At 29.9% G+C, this 21,193-nt stretch overlaps 3 protein-coding genes across 4 annotated transcripts; all 3 read left to right on the forward strand.

Annotated features, from left to right (window-relative positions):
• The first annotated feature begins 280 nt into the window (after positions 1-280).
• Positions 281-3,214, forward strand: LOC103578161 (microspherule protein 1). Its single transcript, XM_008559140.3, has 5 exons — positions 281-414; positions 501-1,074; positions 1,146-1,565; positions 2,543-2,758; positions 2,826-3,214. Exons 1-5 carry the CDS (start codon positions 347-349, stop codon positions 2,919-2,921), a joined length of 1,374 nt encoding a protein of 457 aa, XP_008557362.1. The 5' UTR covers positions 281-346; the 3' UTR covers positions 2,922-3,214.
• Positions 3,215-4,398: 1,184 nt separating this feature from the next.
• Positions 4,399-9,860, forward strand: LOC103578160 (Fanconi anemia group M protein). Its single transcript, XM_008559139.3, has 3 exons — positions 4,399-4,584; positions 4,678-9,429; positions 9,508-9,860. The coding sequence occupies exons 2-3, from the start codon at positions 4,693-4,695 to the stop codon at positions 9,736-9,738; spliced, it is 4,968 nt and encodes a 1,655-aa protein (XP_008557361.1). The 5' UTR covers positions 4,399-4,584; positions 4,678-4,692; the 3' UTR covers positions 9,739-9,860.
• A 2,587-nt stretch (positions 9,861-12,447) lies between these two features.
• Positions 12,448-20,724, forward strand: LOC103576403 (alaserpin). Of its 2 annotated transcripts, XM_014440948.2 has the most exons (15): positions 12,448-12,632; positions 12,979-13,157; positions 13,246-13,428; positions 14,639-14,852; positions 14,931-15,148; positions 15,216-15,401; positions 16,142-16,289; positions 16,356-16,556; positions 17,383-17,444; positions 18,305-18,487; positions 18,577-18,790; positions 18,870-19,084; positions 19,166-19,357; positions 19,436-19,574; positions 20,458-20,724. In XM_014440948.2, the coding sequence occupies exons 1-15, from the start codon at positions 12,617-12,619 to the stop codon at positions 20,583-20,585; spliced, it is 2,478 nt and encodes an 825-aa protein (XP_014296434.1). In that variant the 5' UTR covers positions 12,448-12,616; the 3' UTR covers positions 20,586-20,724. The 2 variants fall into 2 exon arrangements, with proteins under 2 accessions (XP_014296434.1, XP_014296435.1); XM_014440949.2 differs by lacking the exons at positions 12,448-12,632; positions 12,979-13,157; positions 13,246-13,428 and adding an exon at positions 14,400-14,492 and having other exon boundaries at positions 20,458-20,723.
• Positions 20,725-21,193: the final 469 nt, after the last annotated feature.

Here is a 21,193-nt window from a genome sequence, read left to right on the forward strand (position 1 = left end):
CATGGGAGAAAAATTAAAAATTGTAAGTCACAATTCTCGCAACGCATTTCGGAACACACCCTAATATAAAAAATGCGTATTTGAATTAATGAAAAATCCTTACGCGCATTTTTTAAATTTCAATACTTTAATTAATTGATAAAATTTCTCATGTCCGATACACTTACACTCATTTCAAAAATTATACCCATAATTTTTGTCGATAATAAAAATTTCTACATAAAAAAAAAAAAAAGTAAACTCCGAGTATTGTATCAGTAGCGAAACCTACCAGCTAATTGATAAAACAAAACCAAAAAAAAGACGCAATAATATTATTGTAACAACAAAAATTTGTTATATATTTATGTTGATTAACCTCAATAAATCGATGGAAACTTCAAGTATTGATTCAATGGGAACTAAACGCCGAAGGTAATCAAATATATAACAATATCAATAGTCTAAATAAAGTGAGAAATAAGTAACAATAAAATATACATATATATTTTTTTTTAAAGTTCATCGCGTACGATAAAGCGCAGAAAATTTGATGATGAATTGGTGGAGACAACGTTCAATCTCCAGCCACCAACATCAAGTGGTAAATCAAATTCACGTTCTCGAAGTGTGTCAGTGTCAACTGGTCCACTTGACGTGGTACCACAGCCACCAATGGTCCAGCCATTGCCAGTTCCTCCACCAGTGACACAACCAGACCGTATCAATAGACGTCCTAGTAGACCACCTGGAGCAAATGGGCCTGGCAGAAAGAGCAAAAAGAATAAAAATCATCCTCATTCAGTCCATTCAACTAAAGATTTAGGCAGATGGAAACCTACTGATGACTTGGCACTCATCACTGGTGTTCAGCAGACCAATGACCTGAGGATGGTCCACAGAGGTACTAAATTTTCCTGTCGCTTTACTCTGCAGGAAATTCAGCAGAGATGGTACGCATTACTTTATGACAGTAATGTGTCACGTGTTGCCGTGCAAGCAATGAGAAATTTACATCCTGAATTAATAGCAAGTGTACAAGCGCGGACTTTGTACAGCAAAGCTGAAGAAGATCTTCTTGGAACAATTAAATCGGTTTGTCATGAGTCATTACATTTCAAATTTTATTATTTTTGTGTCTTGTACTAAAATTTTAAATGTTACAGACTTCTCAACCAATGTTAGAAACATTTCAGAAGCTATTGGAGACCAACGCACAATCATTTTATCCAGCAAGAACAGCAAAAGCTTTGATGGCACACTGGCAGCTGATGAAACAGTATCACTTGTTGCCTGATCAAACAATTCAACAGATTCCTCGTGGTGAACATGTCCTCAATTTTTCTGATGCTGAGGAATTACTCAATGATGCTGAGTTGGCAGATCAAAAAGATGAACTCATTGACTCAGAAATGGCAATTGCTGATCGTAAAAACAAAAAAGAGATCAGGGTATTGGAAAATGAATTAGGCAGATGGCAAGTCCTTGTGGACAATGTAGCTGGTACTAATCCACCGGAATTCGATAATCAAACATTGGCTATTCTTCGTGGAAGACTTGTCCGCTATCTAATGAGATCTAAAGAGGTAAATTTACTTTTCATGATAAGGTAAGAGACCTAGTACTCGATCAGGGAACTGGTACTCGATCACTCCATGAATTTGAATATCTATATTTAGTCAAATTTAGTAAATATATGTACACAAATACATGAGTGATCGGGTACTGGGTCTCTTACCTTACCAGATCTGGATCTGAAAGTTTAAATTTCTGCCGTTTATAAGGAAGAAAGTCGTTCTTTGCTTTTCTGAGAAAATTCATTATGAAAAATAGCACATGCTATTCATCCCACAAACAGAGGCGCAGATTTAATCTTTCATATGCAGATTTTGTAAAAAATCGTCTTTAATTTGGGTGGAAAATTATACACACGGATTGGAATGTTCTGCTCTCCTTCTTCGGTGTATATACTATTTTTCATAGTACCAGCATTGAAACTTGAAGTTTAAGTATCTATAGCCAGTTGAAAATGTGAATTGCGAATGCCTTCAGTCAGCGGGCAGAAACAAACTTGTTTTTTCTCTGGGGAAGAAACAAATAATATTTCTACCGGCTGACTGAAGGCTTTTGCAATTTAAACTCTGATACTTGTCATTTATTAAATAATAATTTCAAACCATTAATTTTAATTACGTAAATGACAGTTCTGACTGTGATTAAGTTTTATAAAAATGAGTGTCAATAATAAATAAAATTTATAGTTTCTGCTTAATTATAAATTACAAATGATAATTTACGCTTACGCTAATAGTTGATGACAATTGGTTTTAAATTAACTTGTTTTTACTGGCTGCTGACACTGAAACTTTAAGTTCCGACGCAGATAATCATGAAAAATGTGTTACTCAGGATGAAAGAAGATTTCAGACTGCGGGTGATGTCAGGCAACTTCACCTTGGTCTAAAACATTTTATTTCATTCCTTATCATACAATGTACTATAATCGCATGATTATTAATAGAATATTAAATATTTATAACAAATTATTTGTACTTAAAAAAAGATAACAGTTGGCCGTTCAACAAAAGATCATAATGTAGATGTGGATTTGTCACTTGAAGGACCGGCTTGGAAAATTTCACGTCGACAGGGAACCATTAGGTTGAGAAATAATGGAGATTTTTTTATTTCTTCTGAGGGCAAGCGGCCTATTTTTGTTGATAGCAGACCGATATTAGCAGGAAATAAAATGAAATTAAATAATAACAGTGTTATTGAGGTAATTATTCAAATAATTATATTATTTCTTTTTTTATTGAATACTAATAAATTTTTGTATTTTGAAGATCGCTGGTCTTCGATTCATATTTTTAATAAATCAAGATTTAATATCAGTAATACGCCAGGAAACAGCTAAATTCAATTATACGCAATTACAGTAATTATATACGACTGACCAAAGCAAAGGAAATATTTTTTTTTCCCAATAAATTTTGCTACTTACTATACAAACTTTAAATTTTAATTGAGAAATCTAGATACAAGATAAGTCACACAGTAAATCATTATTAAAAGTATTTATTTTTTAAGAGAATAATAATTATATGTGTAAAATATTGTAACTGTGTAATCTTTTTTTTTAATTAAAAAAATAAAATAGTTTACATTATAATTTTGATATAACTTCAAATAGAATAAAAATTCAATAACAATATATTTGATGATCTAATTCATATTTCTATGCAATTTCACTATTTTTTTTATATTATCCACAATTATTGACTCTCAGACACGTCAAAAAATTTAATTTTTTTTCAAATCTTGTGTATTTAAAACAGACTGTTTTAAAAACTAAGAGTGCATTACGAAATGCGTTACGAGCAAATGTAGTGTAGTATATTTTGGAATGCTAACTAATTATTCTTATGGTCTGTTCGGATTCTCAGCTCGGCGCACTGGGGCGCTTGCCCCGTGACTGCAAGGAGTCTTCGGGACTACGGCCCGTATATACATATGTATAAATATATTTAAAATACATATGTATACATAAATATACTTAAAATAATTTATTAATTACATTTTTTTTGTTGTTTTATTCCTATTGGTGCGTTCGGACTCGCCACCCCAAGTTACTTTGACGCTTTTTTCGCACACGAAATTAATATTAATTTCTGTTAATTAATGATCGATTTGAAATAGTAAGATATGTTTTAATTAAATCCTACTTTAATCAATACACTGATAATTAATACTTTTTTTTTGTTTTAATTGGTAATCTACTTTTTTTCTACTAATTAAATTTAATTATGAATTAAAATTTTCCCGGGTATATTGCAAGCGCCGCAGTGCGCCGAGCGGAAAATTAGACATTTATTATTTGCGCGGTAAATTTAAATATTCGTAAAATAAATTATTAACAATGGGGGAAAAATTTTAAATCATAAGTCAAAATAAAATAACGGCAGAACATGATGAAAAAATATTTAAAAATTTAAAAAAAAACCCGTAATTGTTTGAACAAACCTTGGCCGCGAAATAATGTGCAGAAAGGTGTCCCAATACACTTGGAGATTTGAATTAAATGGTTTCAAGTGTATTGCAGCTAAAAAACGTCTCTCAACTGCTATTTTTCACCAGACGATGCCAGATGATTTTGTTCAGGAACATGGAAGTTATCAGCAATATCTTACATTAGCACTGAACACTAAACACTTAACTACTACGCTGCACTTACACGATCTGCTGCTGAGCTAGAGCACATTTCGGAATGTATCCCTAAGTACACATTTTTAAATTTTATTCATTTCCTCCAAAATTTTAAAAATTGCTAACTGTCAGCTACATTCACACTGATAAATTTTCTACTACCGCCATCTGTCATTCAATACACCCACTTATCATTATAGGTTACCGCGCGCAATTGTCTTGTAAATAATTACATTGTTTTGATTTGGCATTTAAAGTTTTATCAATAATATCTCTTGCTTCTGATTATGCTAATTATAAAATTAATTTGCATACTGTTTTTAAAAATGAATAAATTATCAGCAATAAATTATCATCAACACTACTGTCATACATTATAATTACAATAAAAAATATCAGGTAAATTTAATTGAAGCAAATGTCATTACATCATTTAAATTTACTAATTAATTTGTCCGAGTTCTATATGTAATTTTTTTTTTTTTTAATCAGGATCCATACGCAGCAATGGATCTTTTGTCCCAGGAGCCGTTATTTTCCACAGATCCCAGCACAGTTGGTTTTGACATATCAGCTGGCAAGAGATGGATCTATCCCGAAAATTATCCCGTACGCGAGTACCAATTTTCAATTGTAAAAACGTCACTGTTTCAAAATACGTTAGTGTGTCTGCCAACTGGATTGGGCAAGACATTTATCGCAGCTGTTGTTATGTACAATTTTTGGCGTTGGTATCCACGTGGTATTATTGTATTCCTAGCACCAACAAAACCACTTGTGGCTCAACAAATCGACGCGTGTCATGACATAATGGGAATTCCAATCAGCGAGACAATACAACTAACAGGTGTGATTCACCAAAAAGAACGTAAAATAGCTTGGCATGAAAGGCGCGTTATTTTCGCAACACCTCAGACCTTCCAATATGATCTGGCTAAAAATATAATTCCCAAAGAACTAGTAAAGTGTGTAATAATTGACGAAGCGCATCGTGCTCTAGGTAAACACGCTTACTGTGAATGCATCCGTATGTTGAATGAAAAAAATAAATTTTATAGGCTCGTAGCTCTTTCAGCAACACCAGGAAGCAAGCTAGAAGCTGTGCAGGAAGTTATCAACAATCTCCATATATCACGATTAGAACTACGCGATGACGCTTCACCGGATATTCTACCGTATATCAACCAAAAAAATATTCAAATTGTTGAAGTCGGTATGAATGATCAGTTTAAAAATTTTTACGACCGCTATATAAATATAATGGATCCACTGTACCGCGTTCTATTAAAAAATAATATTATAAAAATGGACATTTCATCATTGAGCAAAGGAAAAATGTTCTATATACGAAATGATTTTCAAAAAAATAAAAATAAAAGATTCAATTACGGGGAATTGTATAATACGATTAATATTTTATCTACTATGGTCTATGCTAAAGACTTGATGATTTATCATGGGCTGAGAACTTTTCATAAATTCTATCAGAATCATTCAGACAAGCCGTGGATCAATGGAAAACCGGAGCTACTGGAATTACTTGACGAGGTCAATCAGTATCTCGGTTCCTTTCCTGACATACAGGAATTAATTGATGGCAATGATAAAGCATTTGCTGATATGAATGTCGTCTATGGACATCGTAAATATGAAAAGTTACAAGAAATACTTACAGATTATTTTACAAATGCTGAAGAAAATAAAATCAGTACACGAGTTATCGTATTTTCAGAATTTCGTGAGTCTGTTAGTGAGATTTATGTTTCGCTTTATAAATTACAACCTCTGATAAGACCGCAGATATTTGTGGGTCAAGCTCATTTGATGAATCAAGCGCAGCAGAAAAAGGCAATTGAAAATTTTCGTAACAATAAAGTAAATGTTTTAATTTCGACGTCTGTTGGTGAAGAAGGTTTGGATGTTGGCGAAGTTGATCTGATTGTCTGCTTTGATACCACGGGAAAAGGACCAACGCGTTTGGTTCAACGGATCGGTAGAACTGGAAGGAAACGTGACGGCCGGGTCATAGTTCTTGTCACTGATGCTAAAGAACACCAGACATTAAAATCAGCTTTGATTTCAAAGGACAATCTCAATGCCAAAGTGATGCAGTCGAGACAAGTAAAGGAGGCATTGAATGATAATTCCCCTCGTATGGTTCCAGATGATCTGGAACCTGAGTGTTTGAAAATGAAGATGACTGTGATACCTGTGACCCCACGTACCAAGTCCAAGCGAAAGGTTGGTGATAAAAAGAAAGCTAAAGCTCAGCCTAAACGCAAGTACACAAAAAGGAAATCAAAAGATAATTTTGAAGAAGCTGAAGATGCTGAAGTTGAAATGGAAGAGACTATAAGTAAATTTAATAAAACTCGTACGAAAAAAGGCAAGCAGTCGTCGCTGATGAGCTTTTTTCAACAGTCAACGGTTTCGAACTGTCGGGACAGCAGCATGCAAGATGACGAAGTTGTTTGTATGAGAGTCGAAGAAGTATCGCGAGCGGTACCTCAAGTAATAAGTCAATTAATAAATTATAATAATGTACGAATTAAGCCAACTAATGCTAAACTCTTGTCTTCTGATAATGAGGCTGATAATTTTTTGACGCTCTGCGCAATGAAGGAGTCTGAAAAAAATATAAATCAAAATAATAAAATATTAAACTTTATATATATGCCTAATTTTGTAAATAATGAAGATATGCTAGATAATTTTAAAATACCCTCTCTTAAAGTCTTAGATTGTATTGTGTCATTAACCGAGTACGTGCCACCGGTTCAAGAAGAGCTGGATGAGTTTGATGAATTTTATAATGACTTAGGCGACTGGGATAATGATTTTGTTGGCTATAATCAACAAGATGATTGCAATAATTATCACGAAGCTCACAGTAGTTATCATGACTATCAAAATCAAAGTAATTACTATCAGGATAATGGTAATTGTAGTAAAGAAAATTATTTTATGAACCAGAAGAGCAAATTCGAGGCATTGCTGGACGATTCCACAGACGATGATGATCTGTACCAACCGGATGAAATACTTCCGCCTCATGAGAGGATTAATTTGACTGAAGACATCCTTGATGTAACGAATACTGATGATCGAACGAAGCGCAATCAAAGTGAAGGTACTCTGAATGAGACTATTTCTGTTGTCACCGGCGGTGCTTTTGAGGATCTCCTCAATACTTCTTCAGATGAAAGTGTTGAGGAAATTAATAGCAGTCCCAGCAAATCTGAGAGTAGTTTAAATAGATTAGAAATCAAGCAAGCAAAGGATGTTTCAATGAACTGTCAAGTAGATACTGTACCTGTGGTAAATAATTTAGATTCTGATACGTTACTGGTTAATAGATTAGAAGCTAATGATGTAGGGATTAGTGATTGTGAAGAAGATGTAGTACCAGTGAATGATTTGGAAGCAGATACAATACCAGTGAATGATTTAGAAGCAGATACGATAGCAGTAAATAATGTAGAAGTAGAAGTTAATAATTTAAGAGCAGATAAAATTCCTGTTACTGATTCTGATACATTAATAATTAGTAAATTACCAGAATCTGGGGAAAGTCAAATTAAAAATGACAAAAAAACTTCAAGTCAGGTATTAACACAAGATAATTTTGATAATATTGATTTTGAAAGTGATTTTGGGTCTTGGGAAAAAGAAATTTTTCAACGTAATGTTACATCACAAGATAATAAAAATATTATGGATTCAAATGATACTTTGTCTAGTAAAAATAAAGCGGTTAATAGTTTTGATAATGTCAAACGTTCAACAAATCTAGTCATTAGTTCACAAAACCCGTCAATTAACACAGACTTGAATTATAGAAATAAATTAATAAATATAAGTAACGGAGAGATAGACGGTAGTAAAAAGGATGACTGTCATTCTCCTGATTTAGTGAGACATTCAAATCACCGTAGGTCAACTCAATCAAAATTAAACCGTACTCTTGACTTTTTGGGTAAACAATCATTAGAAATGACAGAGAACTCTTACGGAAATATTCATTCGACTGCGCAATCGGATGATGATATTTTTGATAATGAAAGTTTGATAGCTGACTCGGATTTTGAAGATCAATTACGCGCTGTTGAAAATTCAAATGATTTTGATAAAATAAGTAGCAGTAATATAAAAGATTGTAATAATAAAAATAAAGTAGATAAATTAAAAGACTTAGATAATATTAAAAATAGTTTACCATTAAGTTGTTCTAGTCCTGTACAATTGAAAATAAATGACAGAAATTTACCATTAGAACCAATTAATGTTGATAGTAATTTAATAGAGACTTATGTTGATGATTGCAATTGGGACAGTGATTTTGAAACATCTTCTGCGCCAATAACTGAGTGTAAATATTTTGGAAATTATTCTGAAACTGTTTCTGAAAATATTCCTACGACAAGTAAACAATCAACTAATGATAAAGTTAATGTGCAGCGAAGTCAGAAAGAAAATAATCCGAATTGGTTATCAGCAAAGACTGCGGATAGTAAAAAAATTAATCAAGAAAATTCATTATTAAAAACAAACAAATTTGGTAAAAATCGTTTTCCCGCGCTAAAGTTTAATTCTAGATCTAATCTACGAAAAGATTCTTCAGACTCTGACAGTGATTTTGCACCGACGAAAATAGTCAAAAATGTTTTCCATAATCGAGAAAATATTTACAATAATGAAAAAAAATTAACCAGTGATTCAACTTTACCAGTTAATAATAATATCATTAGAAATAAATTTGTTCTGCCAAAACCCAATAGTCCGAAGTCATTATCTTTGAGTAATTTAACAAAATTTGCGGCACCATCTAGAGCAACATCAAAATTATCATCGTCATCTAAAACAACGGGTACAGTGTCTACTTCTTCGTGGATTGATTCCAAGAAGTCTAGTTCACTTGATAGTTTTCCGAAGAGAAAACAATCGCGAGAAAAGAACAGAAAAAAAAGAAAAAGAAATGGTTTCATTGATGACGAAGCTGAAGTATCGGGTGATGATCATTCACCAGGACATTCGGGAGATGATGATGATGGTGCTGATTTAGAAGACTTTGTTAGCTATTCTCAGTATCATGATAATTCGGTTGATATGAAAGCTCATTATTTGCAAAGTGTAAAAAGCCCGCGTAGACCTGGTAAATTTTTAATACGAAAACCTAAATCACCGCCGCCAGATTTACGAATTTATTCTCAAATAATTCCTGATGAACCTAATACGTATCTTTATGTAAGTATTCTTTAATTTTAAAATCCCTTGTCACACAATATACTATTTAAATTAATTTTAAATTATTTTATTCTTCAGGATTCATTTTGCGTTGAAGATGATGAAATTCCTGAAGAACTTTCTTCGGATGAAGTGACGGTAATTGAAATAAATAATTCAAAAAATAAAAAAAAAAGAAAACGTGATAGTTCGCAAGATACTCGATCTAAACGAAAAAGAATAATTATAAATTCAGACACCAGCGATGATGAAATTGAAATATTACGCGTACAAATTGCTGATGAATCATTGATGTTAAAAAATAAATAATCATAATTATTATTATAATATTTGTTGTAAAAATTAAGTTTGTTATTTTTCTTACTCGTTACAGCGGGATAATTAAATTTTGTTACAAGATTATTTTTTTATTCTATTATATAACTACAAAATAAATCCCGTGATAATTGTAATTTATAAATTAATAAATTAAGAGATTTTATAACATTGTTATAAATATTAATAAATTATTAATTTTTTTACCCCAAGTATTTCTTTTTATTTTAATACCAACACGGATAGAATAGTAAACTTTATTTTTTTGCTCCAGTAGTTTCAATTTATGGAAAATATTTTCTATTGTAAAATAATCTTTGAACCCATCGGCAAATGTAATATGAGTGCCAACATTAAATTATCCTGGTGAAATTTGAAACTATTTAGTATTCAGTTTAGTTTATGCTACGTTTATTTCTTAAAAAAATAAAAATTCAAAAGTATGTAGTTAAGGATATTGGTAAAATATAATAAGTGATTGATGAATAGAAAGGACAAAGGACTTAAGACCTAAAATACTGGCGAAGGTATAAAAACATCAGGAAAATCTAAGCGTATATGTCAGTTTCCATTCTGCAGTTCTCAGGAGTGCAAGTGGATTCTAAGCTAAAAAATTTAAACATTTTTTTTATCAAGAAATAATTGGTAAATTACAATACTAGATCAATGTGGCGCGCGTATTTTTAACGTTTTTTTTTTTAGTTCTTTTTGGAAAGGAAAATAAAATCACTCTGTAGTTTATAAATGTAATTATTGCTGTTTTAAAGATTACAAAAAAATTTTTTTCTTTACAATTTTATAACATTAACTCTTCCAAGAAAAGGGACAGAAGGGGGGGGGGTGGATTTAAAAGCAAAAAATCAAAATTTTTATTTTATAGACGTCGCTACTACACTGGCAAATAATATGCATATTTTTTTCGTAAAAAAAAAAAAAAATAGCGGGGTTTTGAAAAAAAAAAAAAAGTTTTAAATCCCATTTTTTTAATGACGAAATTACTTTAAAAAATTAATGAATTATTAAAAATTCAATGTTTTTTTGATTAGCGCAATAGCGACAAGTCTACAGAATAATAAAAATTTTCATTTTTTGCTTTCACATCCCCATAGAAACCTGGGTGCCCTCTTCCCACCTAAGATTTTTTTGAAAGAGTTAATTTTAGTCGTATAAAATATAAACAGAAAATTGTCAAATTGCAAATAAAAAATTTTTTTTGTACTCTTTGAATCAGCAGTAATCACATTTATAAACTACAGAGTGATTTTATTTTCTTTTCCAAACAGAACTCACGAAAAATCTTTAAAAATAAGCGCCACATTGGTCTAGTATTTAAAAAGGAATTAATAATCATCATTTTTAAACTATTTAAACATTTTAAATTACTATTAATTTTTTTTTTGTATTTAGAAGCTGTCATTATGAACCAAGTAGTGATAATCTTTACGGTGGTGACAGTAGTTTATGGAGGACCATTAGAATCTCCGACTCAGCAGCCGCAGACTGCAGACTTATCTAAAATTTCTACATCACCACCAACTTACGAACCCGTGCCATTAAATAATTACTATTTTCCCACGTATCCAGAATATAAACCTGAAGTACAATCGGATAATACGCAATTGATTCCATCATTACCACCACGTCAGTCATCTAGCTGGTCATCAACTATAGCTACTGGTTTAATACCCATCGGAAGTTTTGCATTGTCCGTTGGAGCACGTGCATTCGGACATGTCTTTCAATTAATTGCACTTCTCTTCGTCGGACTGGCTCTTGTTACATCTCTCTGTACTTTCACACCCCTCTGTACCATCACATTCTCAGGATTAAATCTCAATAAAAAAGAGGTAATTACGTAATTTAATTTTTTATCTCTAGAAAATTTTAAAAAATTTAAAAATCTGATTAATTTATTTGTCTACACCATGGAGACTTTAGAAAGTCTTTCTAAATTCTCCATAGTCTACGCTGTAAAAAATTTGCAAAGAGAACGTGGATTAAATCTGGGGTGAATGCTTTACCTTGAAGGGAAGTTTATTTTAATATTAAAACTCCGAAGTAGATTGACATGAAATCCAGATCCCTTCAAAATCACTGCATTGAAAAGACAAGCTTCTTATTTATTCTCTGTACCGAGTGACTTTTTAAAAAACTCCGGAAGTCCGAGTGTTGGAGTGAATCCGGATTTAAATAAAATCCATAATCACTTCAAATTCACTCCTGATTTTTTCCTGTATAATAAAAATAAATGAGTAAATAAATTTTTTTAAATTTTTCAGGTAAAACAACAAGTATCTGAATTAGCCAGAGCATTTTTGACGCCAGATAATCTTGATGCAGCAACAATATTCGTACATCGTGCTATTCAAAAATATTATCAACTCCAAAACGTCGGTGCCAAGTAACTCAATAAATGTCAAGTTTATTCAAGTGAAATATTTAACTCTTAATTATATTCAAACAAGGAAATAAAAGATGTTTTTAAGCTTATGATGATTAAATAAAGTAGAAAAAAAATATATACGTTATAGATAATGAAAAATATTAGAAATTTATTCGTTGATTATTCTTATCATAATTATTAATATTTATGTATACATAAATATCAAATTTGTAACATCTTTCTTGGGTTTTCCCGACTCCCTTCTTCTCATCATTCTTCTCCTACTCTCTTCTAGTCCATCGAAAGCGCGACCAACGACCGCAGGCCGGTTTTTATATTTTATTACAATTCCAACTGTAGACTCGCGAGACATCAGGACACGATTCTACTGCGTGAGTTTAATTACACGCGATTCTTCACCGATTTAAAAAAAAAAAATAACGCAACCGCATAATTTGAGACTGATATTTTGAACGCACTCCTGCTAAAATGAAGATACCACTCGGTAACTTTTTATTTATTAATTATTACTAATTACAATTTTGTCAGTAAAGTGTCTAGACAAGTTTTTTTAAACTTAATCTTTATTATTATTATTATATATATTTTTTTTTAACTTTCAAAACAACTAACATTTTAAAATAATTTAAAAACTTTATTAAAATAAATTTATTATTTTAATTTTAAAAATGTATCCTTGAAGTTTTATTGACTCAAGGTCAAGGCCAAATTATTTTATATTAAAATGTCTATTATTAAAACAAATTGTAAACACGATATTCCAATATCATTTAATGTTTATTTTTTATTAGCAATAAAAAATAAATTTATTTAACTTTGAATTTTTACAGTTTCCTTGATAAATTTAACAATCGTCTGGATAAATATTATCAACGTCGATGGAGTGATGTTACCAAAGTTTAAAAGATCATCTTTTAAATCAGCAAGACAATATATATCCGATAATGATGATATTTTTATACCATATCAGGGAGAACGTTTTAATGTTTTTGACTGGAATTTATATAAAGTAAAATACTCAATTTTTATTTATTTATTTATTAGCATTTAAATAAACTAATTAATTAATTTATTTAATTACATTTTGTTGAAACCAGTTAATTGTTAATAAATATCAAGGAAATATTTTAATTTCACCGGTGTCCTTGAAATTAGCGCTGGTTTTGTTGTATGAAGGCTCGCAGGATCAGACGGCATATGAATTGGCCGGAGCGCTCCAGCTTCCGGCCGGACAATGGGCTACCAGAGACAAATTCTCGCTGATAGTACGATCTCTTCAGGTAACTCCTTGTTTAATAATTTGAATGTTTTAGTAGATTTCATAGAAATTCATCTACACGATTGTCCTTATGGAATTTTCAAAGAATCGCCATAGTCTATCTTAAGTCATTGAGTAGGTTCCAAAAATACCATTGGTTCAAAAGATTATATATGTCTTAGACTGGACCAAAAAAATCGACTATTTTTTTTTCTTTCGATACTGTGAAAATATTATTCCTGATGACCAAAAAAAAAAAATGATTGTGCAAGTTTAAGCCTTTAATATTGATATTAAGAGGTGTAGCGTTACGACTATTCGTTTTTTGACAGGAATTTCATTTTTTACCCAAAACTGGTAAATCATCTATCTGAAAAATTTGAACGATATATATTCTTAAAGGAAATTGAATTCCCTACAAAAAATCTCTCTTAGTAAATTGACGTAAAACGAGCCGTTTCTCTGTAACCGTGCCAAATATTGATTTGTTTCTTAAATTCTTTGTTTCTATTTTTGATTTTTGTAACTACTAGAAATATTGAAATTTTTTCTAGTCAAGATACTTATTTGTAAAGGAAATTTAATGCTCTACAAAAAAGGTCTCTTAATATTTTTTGCTGAATTCACTCCTTCAAAAGTTATTCAAGGTTGAGTCAAAACAACTTAAATAACCTGAGCATTTTTTTATTTTCCTAACGATGGGTCGCAGGAAAAATTTTCAGACATGAGTTGTGACAATAGTGACAACAATTATAAACAAATCTTAATAAAACTTGGCACACTTATTCTAGTAACAATTATTTCGGCTAAGTTTGAAGATGAGCAAAATCGGTCAACTAGTTAAAAAATGCTGGACATTTTAATTTCTCAAAATAACGAAAAATGCTATTGCTGTGGCTTTTTTTCACGGATAACTTTTAATGGAAAAATATAACGTTCTTATGTGAAAAAAACGTCAAAGCTGATAGAATAAGTGGTGTATTTTTTTTACTTCGTGTTTTACGAGTTTTTCACATTTCAATAAAGATTTAAATATACATGATTAATTTCTGTGTTAAGCCAAAATTTCACAATTATATCTTACGGGTTTTAAACTGAATTTTTTTATTTAAATTTTTTAATTTAAAGGCCATTTTTTAATTTAAAAATTACGACATATTTTATTAATTATATTTTTTAACGCGCAAGTGTTTTCTGTCTCTTTTTTAATTCATATTTAATAATTTTTTCAGCCGGTTTCTGATGAATATACTCTGAATCTTGGTACCAGAATTTATATAAACAATAGTCTGTCAATAAAACAAAGCTATGCTGCTATTGTTAAAACATTCTATAGCACTGACATTATCTCCAGTAATTTTACGGATGCGCGGTCAACTGCAAATAACGTCAACAATTGGGTAAAAAATTTCACAAACGGAAACATTGAAAACATGATTGATGACGGTACACTCAAACAGTTTCAACTCAAATAAATAAAAATTTAATCATTCTATAACTGTTATTTTTAAAATTTTTTTTTAGAAGACACAATAAAAGACTCAATGATGTTGGTGATGAATGTCCTTTACTTCAAAGGTATTTGGTCTGGAAATAGATTCACATCAAACAGAACAAAATTCGATAAGTTTTACCAATCATCTAATAAAAATATTGACATCAATTATATGACATCTATTGGTCATTATTATTACGTCGAATCCTCAGAACTTGACGCTAAAATTATACGGTTGCCTTATATGGTAAATTAAAATTTTTAATAATTACTTTTATCTCTACATACTATCATTATTTTTATTTTATTTTCAGGGACGTAAATTTTCAATGTACATAATTTTACCAAACACCGTAGATGGACTAGATACGCTAATTAAAAATATAAATCCATTTATTTTAACAAGACATGTATCATTATTGCAAAAGCTACCTGTTCAAGTGACAATACCGATGTTTAAATTTGATTTTACAAGTCACCTTGAGCCAATACTCCGTGATGTAATTTTATTTTTTTTAAATTTATTCATTATTTTATTTTTATTAAGGGTAGAAGATGATATTGAAGTTAGCAGACACTCAAAAATTTTAGAATTTTTGTTTCAACGACTTAATGTAGAAAAAAATATAAATAAAAATAGGCACGCGTAGAAAATTAAATAAACTATAGGTGCAATTTTTTCAAATATTTTTTTTTTAATAATTTATTGTCAAAATAAAATTCCAAAAATTATTGGACGTCGGCTAACTTCAGTGTCATAGGTAGAAGTAGTATTTTGAACCACTGTGCCATTTTTGGACATTTAGTACTTGATTTTAATTTATAAAAAAGTATAAAATAAAATTTCTTTGTAAAAGAGAGACGTCACCAGACCTCTGTCTCACTCAGAAAAATAAACAGGATCTTTTAGAATAAATGATAATTTTAAAATAATTTTTCTCGAAGACGAATTAGAATTTTTAAAAATACGAAATCTTTAGCCCTCTGTTAAGGTTATAAAAAATTTTAAATTCCCTCTAGTGTAGGTTTACAATGTTTATCCATGAATTAAATTGACGTTACCCTTTAATAGTGTGATAAAAGTACCCTTGTACATTTTAAAAATGAATTATCTTACTTCGTATGTTACAAATTACTTTATTAAAATTATTCAAGTGTCCAAAAGTGGTCCTAAAGTCACCAAAAAAACGATATTTCTGTCCTATTTAATTAATTAATATTATATATTTAAATAATTTAGTTGGGAATACGAGATATTTTTGAAAGCACAGCGACATTAACTGGCATTATAAAAACAAAACGCGGTTATAATTTAGTTGTATCAGATATTATTCAAAAAACGGGAATTGAAGTTAATGAAAATGGAACTTCTGCTTATGCAGCAACAGGTAAATTTTACTAACAACTAATTTATATATTAAATACTTATATATATTTTTTATTAACGAATTTAGAAGTAAATATTGGTAACAAAGTAGCAGAGCAAATTTTCCATGCCAATCATCCCTTTATTTTCTACATCGAGGATGAAACAACTGGAACAATTCTCTACATGGGCAAAGTAATTAATCCTCTAGAGGGTAGTGGTGGTATAGAGACACCTGGAAGTCTTTCTCAACAGCTTAATAATGAACGCATTCAACAACTTTCTCTAGGTATTTAAATTTAAAACCAAAGAATAAAAACGCGATGTGATATCGGTAGATTTTAATAATAAATTAAACTTCATAAATTATTTCAAGGACACAGGGACGTGATATAGTTAACTTTGAATTAATAATAGCAAACAATACAATCGGGTAATTAATTAGTTAGCTTGTTCATTGTATTTTAACAATGACTATCTCTATTTATTCAGCTGAATCCATGCATGTTGACATACTGATTTGTTTTTTAAACTACATGACGTATAGCTTATGTGGAAATTCCGTGCGTTTCTTTTTTTGGTGAAATACGTGAGCTAAAAAATGTCTAGTCATTCAAAAATATTTATTATTATTTTTCACAAATATGGAATTTATAATTTTTTTATTATATTTGTATATACTTTTTTTTATTCATTCATAAATTATTACATCATACCGTCAATAGATTGGTATCGAAAAAAAAATACAATACTTTTTATTTATATTTCATGATAAGAGAAGGGAAAAACCTGAAACACCAATAGTCCAAACTATCAGAATTAAATATTCACATAAATCAATTTAGTTATAACAGTCGGGAGAGTTAGGATCTAGCAATTGAAATTATTTTTTTTTTAAATAAATTATTAATTAATAAATAATGTGGCAATTAATAATTATCGGGCTAATAATTGATTATATAATTGATGGTAATGCAAAATAATTTAGTCAATTAAATTAATTTTATCAATTTATTCAGTAAGAAAATTACTGAGAATTTTTTTTTTTAATATCATTGATAGTTACATAGTTTATAATTATTGTTTGAAAAAAATTTACTTGATTTTATTTTTAGTTCCATCAGTGGCTGGATATAATGCAGACCGAAACAATTACTTTAGCATTGAATTATTACAGGTATAATTGTATATATATTTATTTAACGATTTCTGTAATGTACAAAAATTTACAATATTCATTCGCGTTATCTTAGTGCGAATAAAAAAAAACTATATTGTAAATAATTTTGAGTCCGTGGTGTGGTGTGAATGATTGGGTGTTAAAATTTCTAACTGAATTTTGGACCGTGTGAATTAGACTGTTTACAGCACCAATGGTGTAAATGTATGAGTTCTTTATTTAAAACTCTTGATTACTTGGACACTGAGTATTCAATTTTTATTTTAAAATAATCTACATTGATAGTAATAATGATATACTAGGGTTGCAACCTGTATATTATTTGATAATTTTTCTCTACAAATTATATTATTGGACAACATTTGAGGTAATAACACCGAACGGTGTGAAAGAAAAAACTCACACTGTGTTAAAAGTACACCGCTTGATATTCCACGCCAAGAAAATTTCACACCGTCAATTCACACTGAGCAGACAGTGTTAAGTCCTCGGGGACCATTTTCACACCAAAAATTTTTTACAGTGTAAAAAAATAAGTTACAAATAATCCAAAAAAGAAATAAACATAAACAGTCATACAGTTTAATAATTGGACTAAATTTTCACTCTATCTTCCATTTCCACTAGAATTGACTCTTGAATGCATTTAGAAACTCACCAAAAAATTTACCGATTTTTAGTAGTCATTAATTAATTTAAAAATTATATTTCTGTGTCCGTTTTGTATAAATGACTTATTGGAGTATGGAATTTCTAAAAGTCTATTTTCCCTAAGATTCTTGTTGAATATTCGGGATATTGAACTTTATATCTGAAAATTTTTTTATTATTTACTTTATTTTATTGTTTATGTACAGGGAGTTAACGAACAGACGACAGGAAACGTGGTAATTTCACCGCTAAGTGTTAAATCAGCTCTGACAATTTTATCCGAGGGAGCAGGAGGCGATACTCGTAATGAACTTTTAACAAGCTTGCGACTTCCGTCTGACGTATCGCAAATTCGAGCTCTTTCTAAACAAACATTACAATCTGTGCTGGTAAATAAATGTTATAAAAAAAAATTACACAAATATTAATCCGTCAAAACATTTAAATTAAATTACATACATATTTATTTTTAATTAAGACAACCAGCGCTGGAACAGAAATAGATTTAGCGAATCGTCTATGGCTCGGAAAAGGAATTCAACTACCTGATGATTTTAATAACGTATTAAAAACAAATTACGGAGGCGACACAAGCAACGTTGTCTTCAGTAATACAGCATCAACTGTATCAACTATCAACGATTGGGTTCGTCAATATACTCGCGGTCATATTCAGTCAATTGTTGAATCAAGTAATGAATGACATTTACCTTAAGCCTTAAGTAGAACTTAAAATTATAAATTTAAAAAATATTTTTTTAATTCCAACAGACTCGCTTAGTCCAGAGACTAAATTATTATTGACGTCAGCGCTTTATTTCAAAGGAAACTGGAGAAAGGCATTTGATAAAAATTTAACGCGTAATCGATGCTTCAATATTCCTAATCAAGCTTGTTATTCAGTACCGATGATGGAAAGTGTTTCTCAATATTTTTATGCCTCTATTCCGGATCTTAAAGCTGAAGTTGTTGAAATTCCTTATGATGTAAGTTTTTATAAAAAGTATTAAGTGTTGCATTAATTAATAATTAATAAATATTTCATATAATTAAATTTTTTTAAACAGGATGACAAAATATCAATGTTAGTTTTCTTACCAGTAAATGAAGGCCTGCAAGATTTATCAGTTCTGTCAAGAGATTTATCGTACACGCCGATTTCTACGATACTAAATAGTCTTCGTGATACTGAATTAATACTTTTAATGCCTCGATTTAGCGTTGAAACTAAAATAGATCTACGGCCGACTCTTGAAACGGTAAATTTAGTTTTATGAAATTTAAAAAGTATCAACAGTTTATAAATAGTAAATGTAATATATTTTAAATTATTACAGTTGGGAATAAGAAATTTGTTTACTTATAACGCAAACCTCACCAAATTTTCATTAAAAGACAGCGTTAAAGTTGATAACGTTCTCCATAATGCTAAAATAGAAGTTAATGAGGATGGTACCGTTGCAGCTGCAGTAACAGGTGATTATAAATAAAAATATAAAAAATTTTAATTATTTAACAAAAGCCAAGGTCACAATAATAACAACGGGCTTTATTTGTACGACTTTACGTCTTTTGCTCAATACTTTAATTACATTTTATTTTTACTGCGCACTTTTCTCTCCTTCTCTTTTCACTTTTCCTGATTCTCTCAAGGTCTTTTCGATTTTTTTTAAGACCGCACACATTTCTGTCTTTATCTCTCCTCTCACCGTTCCTCTGTCTCTTCCGTCGAAACTTCGAAATAGGAGACATTCTCGAAAGCTGGTGCAAATTTAGTTGAAGGTCTATGGTGTCATCGATCACTATCCCCCAAAATAAAAATCACCAGCTCGGGGGTTGATGAGAAAAAAAAATAAAGACACCCCCAAAAAAAGATTTTTCGCAAATATTTTATAAACAAAAAAAAATTTTAAACAAAACTTGTAGACAAAAAAAATCACCTGCACTTGCAAAAAGTCCCCTATATTTTCTCCCTTATCTTTAGATATTCCTGTTCTTTTTTTCTCCATCTTTTTTCTACTTCTTTACATATCAGGTGCACCAACGTCTAATTTTTTTTTCCACAATCTAATTTCCGCATATATCCTCATCCACATTTTTTATCTTTTTCCTTCACCTCCAATAAGTTCTCGTCTCATTCTAATTTTATTTTTTCGTACAACTTCAAACGTGAATAATAATTTAAGTCAAGTTTATTTTCTGTGCACTTGACTTAATTTATTGTTTGTAAATATTCAACACGTGTTTGAAATTACACTTGTAGATAAAAGCTGAGGATTAATATTCAAAATTTTAAAAATTATAAATATGAAAATAACAATTAAAGATATTTAAAAAATTAATTTTTTTTTTTTTACAGGACTGTCAGTAGTTCCATTGATGGGATCATCTATAGAAGCATTTAGAGTAAATCGTCCTTTCTTATTCATGTTAATTGATCGGCAAACCAGCAGTATAATCTTCAGCGGTCGCGTGATTCGGCCATGATAAAATTCTATTTATATTGATATATCATTAAGCCTCTAATCAGTAACATATCTATCATGACTTATAAATAATTAATTTAAAAATTATAAATCTTAATATTCGTTTGTATTTATAAATTATAATAAAGTTAATTTACTATTTTTTAAATCATCAAATTACTATTCAATAAATCAAATCTACTGATTTAAATTCCTTTATTTAACATTTAGTAAACAAAAACATTTATATAATACATTATCAGTTTTTATTCTAAATCAGGGCTCATAATCAGAGTGAATATTTATTTTTTTAGGTCAATGATATTAAATTTAATTTGTTTGTAAAAATTTTATTAATTAGACCAACAATGAATACTTAAATTTTTATGATACTGGTTAATCAGCATCTAATCATTTTGGATTTCTTTCAAAACGATAAATTATAAAAAAAAATTGTACTTGAAGTTTTTGAAATTTTCTACATGCGCGTATTTTTTTTGTAATTAATTTGGGGAAAAAAAATCAAAAAATTATCAATTGTCTGCTAACTTCGAAATCATAAATTTTCTATGTATTATTGAAATAAAAAAATATTTTTTACTAAAAAATATAGTGTCAGTAGAATCGATA

This window comes from Microplitis demolitor, chromosome 4 (assembly GCF_026212275.2).
Source record: "Microplitis demolitor isolate Queensland-Clemson2020A chromosome 4, iyMicDemo2.1a, whole genome shotgun sequence".
Classification (NCBI taxonomy): Eukaryota; Metazoa; Arthropoda; class Insecta; order Hymenoptera; family Braconidae; genus Microplitis; species Microplitis demolitor.